This window comes from Morone saxatilis, unplaced genomic scaffold (genome assembly GCF_004916995.1).
Source record: "Morone saxatilis isolate NCDOM2014 unplaced genomic scaffold, NCSU_SB_2.0 Contig22, whole genome shotgun sequence".
Lineage (NCBI taxonomy): Eukaryota > Metazoa > Chordata > Actinopteri > Moronidae > Morone > Morone saxatilis.
In genome coordinates, this window is record NW_023339785.1 from 3,437,799 (window position 1) to 3,444,217 (window position 6,419).

The following is a 6,419-nucleotide window of genomic DNA, read 5'->3' on the forward strand; positions in this document are numbered from 1 at the left end:
CACACTGGTCCTTTTAAAGACAACATCTTGGACTACATATGCAACATATTGTCATTCACATTTGAAAACTGTGATTCTGAAATTGAATTGAAATTTCAAAAATGTTAAAAAGCAGCTCTGTTCGATTGCTTTGTAATTTGACCCCAGAGGTTTATGTACTCGTTGAAGTGATGATCAAATCCCCATAATAGTTGTACATGTGATTGTTATTGTCCCTAATTGTGTTGTCAACAGCAGCCAAACAGACAAATTCTTATTGACTGACACTCAAAACTTTTTGTCTCACCCTCTAGGTGGCGCTGTCTGTAGCTGCAGAGTTCTGGGAGCAGGGAGACCTGGAGAGAACAGTCCTGGAGCAACAACCCATTGTAAGGACACAGAGAGAGTGGTGCTTGAGAGAGAAAGAGATGCTAAAAAAAAAGTTTGAGGACTGGATGGAGGAAAAGCACTAACCCCCCTTTAGCTCCAACGGTGCTGCGGTTCTATTAATAGTTGATCTCTGACCTCAGAAAAGAGGATTTCCCTTCGAGAGACAATAAAGCAAAACATAATTATTATTACTAGATGGGTTATGGCAGTATGTGTTTGCTAAAATCTGAGGACAATTTGACCTCATCAGTCTTATCTGGTTCTATCACTAATTTCACTAATTGCATATTTATTGAATATATTTGTTTCCTGTGAAATGTCCACAGTGTAGAACATAATCAAGATGTTGAAATGTCTTCTTCTGATCCTGTCTAAATGCTTTTTAAGATTTTTTTTTTTTTTTTAGAAACTATCCACACGAGGCCTATTATATTGTGACTCGGCCATGGTTACTTCTTTTTAAAAAACTTGTAGGTGGACCTTTGACTATGCTATACAAACCTTTCAGGTGTCTGGTTCACCATAGAGTTGGAGTTAACAAGTTACAGTCCTGAAGTGCAGAGCTTTAGGACTTAAATGTCTGGTCTTTCTAATGAGCCTCAGGCTAGTTGGACCCTTTATCATTCAATCTTTTTTTCCCTCTTTTATAACTATAATCTTAACAAACATGTTAATGATGTCATCCTATAGTTTGAACCTGTTCATGATGCAAATTTAAACTCCTAAAATCTGCAAAAGCAGATGTGTGATTAATCTTTTTAATTAATTTGGATTGTAAAAAGTAGTTTTATGTTCCTGGGCTTTTCTGTGTAATTTGTATTTCACTGCTTTCCAGTTTTTATTCTAAATCAGTTTGTGCCAGTAAGCTAGAGTTTGAGAGGAGAAGAAAGAAGATTTGGTGGGTGGACAGGAATCATGGAAATTAAGGCAGGACAAGGCTCTCCTTGGGGCTTTAATTTAGGATTGAGAGCAGGAAGGACACAATGAGAGAGAACAAGAGACAGAAACACAGTCGGAAGACAAAATGAAAAGACAGATTTAGTTCCCCATGGCGGGCGGTGTTGGCGATGTACAGGCCATTATGTGGAGCACTGATACAGAAAGAGCAGGCGCTGTGGCCCTAACCCAGCCGACCATACCCTCCCCTGGCTCTCTCTCCTCCATTCTGCCCCTGTGTCTCTCTCTCATCGCTCTGTTTCATTCCCTCATGTCCTTGAGACACTTGAAGTGCGAGAAGCACCATCCCACACTCTCTCACCTCACAGTACTCTGAATTTAATAGCACCTGTGTCAGCAGGGAAAAGTTTTCATTTTGATCAGTTTGTATTTTCCCAGCAGTCGATTTTGTGACTCACTGTGGTCTGACAAGAAAAAAAAGACTTTGCAGAGGCTGCGACACTTGAACAATTTTGTCAGGAAATGTAGGTGGGCAATTTTGCCAGAAATTATAGCCAGCATGAACTTTCTCTGACAGGTTTTTACAGCCCAGTGTGCCGCCAGGTGCACCAGGTACATTTTAGATGTGGCTGCTAATGTGGATCTAATAAAACCTTGCATGTTCATTAGACTTTATTTACACTCGCAAATGTCACACTGAGGAACTAGAGCCCTCTTCTTCTTCTTTAAAGGAGACTATTTGGGTTCTGATTGGATGTTTCTGACATTGGAATTTCTTCTGTACCAATATCACTACCCATCGGGAATTGATAACAATTTAGCCTCTGGGGGCAATGGCCAGTGTTTTAGGGCAGTGTAACCAGTAGGTATCCGGACCAAAACTTCCTCTTTGCCTGTCATAGTTTACAGTCCAGTTAGCAACCTGAGACGCGAGAATGTAGTTTTGAGTTGGAAGACAAATAAACAGAAAAATTAAAGTTGGCAAAGTAAAATAGCCATAGACGCCAATTTCGTCCAGTAGTTTCCAGCTCATTTGCTCTCCACACAAACAGTTTACCTGCATGCAACCAACGCTTGCTCAAACATGATAGGGCAATACTACTCGGACTACAGACGGAAACCAGAATGCTTCCACTGTCAAAATCTTGGTCCTTTGCCTACAGATTCTGCATTCATATGCAGATATCTGTTCATAGAGATTACATTAAAATAGACCGCTTGGTATTATTACTACAATATTTAATCTGAGTATAGAAGCATCTAGATTCTTAGCAGAAAGGTTGATCAGTGTATGTGAATATTTTAAACATGTTTCTCTCTCTCCTCCAGCCTATGATGGACAGAAACAAAGCAGCTGATCTGCCGAAGCTGCAGTGTGGTTTCATCGATTTCGTTTGTGCTTTTGTGTACAAGGTCAGACATCACACCTCACAAACACAGAAACATTCACTACTGAGTCCCTTTAACCTACTAAACATAGCTGGCTAAACTGTAGGTACATTTGCATGCAGGTCTGGCGTTTTCTCTCAAGACCACATGAGTAACATTACTGAGTAACTTTATTCCAGGTGTGCAACTAGATTACCATAATCAACATTGTCCGCACTCATTCGTTTGTGTTATATTTATTTGATTTTATAAATGTTAACACTTTGGATCTAACAAAGCAGAATTGATCTGATGTGATTTAATTTGTCCCAGGAGTTCAGTCGTTTCCATGTGGAGATCACCCCCATGCTGGACCGCCTGCTGAACAACAGGAAGGAGTGGAATGCCCTGAAGGAGGAGCATGAGGCCAAACTGGCTGCCCTCGAGGAGGCCAAGAAAGCCAAGGAGGAGGAAGCACAGAAAACTGCGGGGACCAAACAAGGTAGGAGGCTCTCACACGCGTGAACACTCACAGAAAATGCATTACTATCTCTATTTCATGTGAATGGCAAATGTATGGTAAAACTGCTGCTTGGTAACCATAATACCACACAAATACGCACATGCCGTGGAGAAACTGAAAAATGTTTGAATTCATTTATCACTTTAAATAAAAAAAAATAACTCCTTGTTTTCTGCCTTCCTTCCTTCCTTCCTTCCTTCCTTCCTCCCTCCCTCCCTCCCTCCTGCAGGGAGTGCAGCCCAGTCACAATCAAAGACTTGCATTCTCAGCTAGAGATGCTTCAACAGTACCAGCTTGCTTGCTACATGGATGTGGTCCAGCACTGGGTTGCCTCAAAGATAATTTATTATACAGTTAACTTCAAAACCCCTTACAGATGTCTCCTATGGCTGTATTTATTGATATTTTGTCCCCTCAACGCTTTCCTCTACCGCTTTCCTTCTGCACTGCTTCTTGCACCAGCATATGTTATATGTCATATGTTATCTGAAAATCAAGAAAGAAAAAGAAAATTTCAAAAAACACTATTTATTCAGCTTGACCGTGCACATTGCTTTAAATTGATTATAACAGTGCTGGCTGCTAACCCTAACTGAAACCAGCAACCAAATGTAGTAACTAATGGGCTAAAACATGAAAACCATCAGTTTGTTCCTTAAGAGTCAATTTAATCTGTGATGATGGCTGGTCTACATCTAATCCAAATTTGACCAAAAATGTTTAGTTTTGCAAAAACCTCTGGTTGGTCAAAATCGGATGATGAAAATATCTGCTGTCCGAGGATGTGGCTTTCATGAACCCTTGATTGAAAAGGTTCAAAACAAAAGATGTGAAAAAGATTTAGCAAAAAAGGTCCAAGACGATCAACAATTCATAGCTCAGATTGTCAGGTATTTTGGTGTTTTAAGGGACTTTGCATAATATCCTGTGTATTTTGTAGATGTTGATCCTTTATGATGCAGTAATATTAACGGAGAGTGAAACAGGGCATGTCAACACTGTCTGTGAATCAAATGTCAACAGTTATTTTGTATTTTTGGCTCAGGTCTTGTGACATTTGACATTTGTCTGCATGCTGTCAAGAAGTCAGAATTTCTAATGGACATGAAAAGAAACAGAACTTAGCTTGTAAGATAGTTGTACATGTCGTTCTGTCATTGGTTCGTCACTGAGAGCTCATTTTCTGCTCTGCACCATTGGTTTGACTATATACTGTAAATGGAAATCTGTTATAAGCTTGTACATACTAACAAATCATTATATGCAAAATTGTCCTTCTGTAGACTCATTTCTCTCTCAACACACAACATGTATTACTTTTATTGTAGTTGGTGATGAGGAAATGTGACAGTGCTTATAAGTCACTTTGCTGAGATTAGTAAAGATGTATTGCTATTTTCCTACTGAATTACTTCAATTACTTGGTGTCTGTGTTTTTACTGAGCTCTTTAGGTGTGCTGTTAAATACTGATTATGAGTTTAAATTACTTTCTTGTGTCTTGGTATTTTCTGGTAGTCAGAGCCACATTTGTAAAAAATACACCTGTTAAGCTTGAGTGAGTGAGTGAGTGAGTGAGTGAGTTCGAGTGATATCGAGTGAGTTCGAGTGAGTTCGAGTGATATCGGCGTGGGGGGGCCCATCTAAGATTATCTCGTCCCGGGCCCAGGCGAGACTGTCAGCATGCTTACCAATCAATGTCACTAGCAATTGTACACCTGGTGGCCAAAACTCCTCTCACTGGCAAAAGTCTTTTCTCATTTGGACTCAGACCTGACTTGGACTCGACAAGGTGGTTTTGACTACAGTGTGACTCTGTAAATCATAATAATGGTTATATTAATATCACAGTCATTGTTCTGAGACACTCAGTAAGAAAGTTTCTCAGTTTCTATAATCATCATCATATTGGCAGAAACAGGCTCCCATACTGGACTGCTACCAGGCAGTCCCTTGAGAACGATAATCAGTTACTCAGCAGCAAAAGTAATGGATTACATTACAAATGACTAGGGACGCACAATAATTATCAGGGCGATAAATGGGGGAAGAAAAAAGTCTTATTCCAATTTTTACATTATAGCCAATTATCAGTTGATAATGAAGCAAAACGATTGATATACTTTATTTCTATGAAAGACAAAGTATGTCTGATGTGTTGTTGGTTGTTTGTTGTAGTAAACAACAGTAATGCCAGTAAATACTGATTATTAAATCATCCTTCTTTATTCTCTACTCTCTCTCTAGTCTGTATTACCAGCAGGTTTGCACAAACAAAAAAAGTTATCAGCATCTTTTTAAAATACAGAAAATAATTTAATTTAATTTAATTTTTAAAAAAATTATAAGTTATCTTATTGGTTAAAAAAAAAACATCCTGACTGAGTATCTGAACTCCTCCACAATCCACACGTCACATCTCCTGCTCTGGGTCCGACAGCAGAGCGCCTCATGCTTTAGGTTTCAGTAATGTAGGTATGTGCTGCTCTCTGCTGGACACCACAGTGTAATGAACCTGTAACCTGTAATACAAATCAATTCAGTTGTTAAAGACAGAGAGATAAATTATGTCCTTTTATAGTTATTTTTATTAATAATTTTAATGTAGACGATAAGATCAGAAATCAGATCACTTGTTCCTGCAGCTCCAGATACGACCGATAGATCATAAAATACACACTGAATAAAAACAAAAGAGAAAAATACAATAAATAATAGAAATAGCACAATAAGATATGGAGCCCTGCGCAGGTCACAGCAGGAGGTAGTGGCACACTGTAACAACTATAAGAACAATATATACAGCTGTGTAATTTAAAAGTCATAAAGGGGCTATTAATATACAGCACAGGTATAATATCATCTTAATAATGTGCTTACTCTTCCTTTGTATAACAATTTATTCAGTTATTAAAGACACAGAGGTACATCATTATAAGTACACACAGTTAAACACTTTAATTGTATTTCACTGTTAAATCTTAAAATATTGATCCAACACTGTAAATTATAACTTATTATAACTATGTTATGAAATTATAACGTAGTATTTTCTTTCTTTCTGATCAAGACACTTTCTACAGGAAAGAACAGAGCAGGCTACTCAGGTTCTTCAATGTCTGCACTAGGCTACTGCAGATGTTCTACCAGTCTGTGGTGGCCAGTGTCATCTTCTCTGCTGGGGTGTGCTGGGAGGAGGCATCGGGACTAGGGGTACCAACAAACTGAGCAGGTCAGGAAGGCCAGCTCGGTGGTGGGGATGGA

General features: G+C 38.9%; 1 protein-coding gene across 1 annotated transcript in view; it reads left to right on the forward strand.

Moving 5' to 3' along the window:
* Nucleotides 1-4,646, forward strand: part of pde6a (phosphodiesterase 6A, cGMP-specific, rod, alpha) — a gene marked incomplete in the record, with an annotated part of 56,118 nt that extends 51,472 nt beyond the window's left edge. The window contains 4 exon segments of the mRNA XM_035669132.1: nucleotides 294-368; nucleotides 2,596-2,679; nucleotides 2,968-3,136; nucleotides 3,387-4,646. Of these exon segments, the coding sequence (XP_035525025.1) occupies nucleotides 294-368; nucleotides 2,596-2,679; nucleotides 2,968-3,136; nucleotides 3,387-3,430 (372 nt within the window).
* Nucleotides 4,647-6,419: the final 1,773 nt, after the last annotated feature.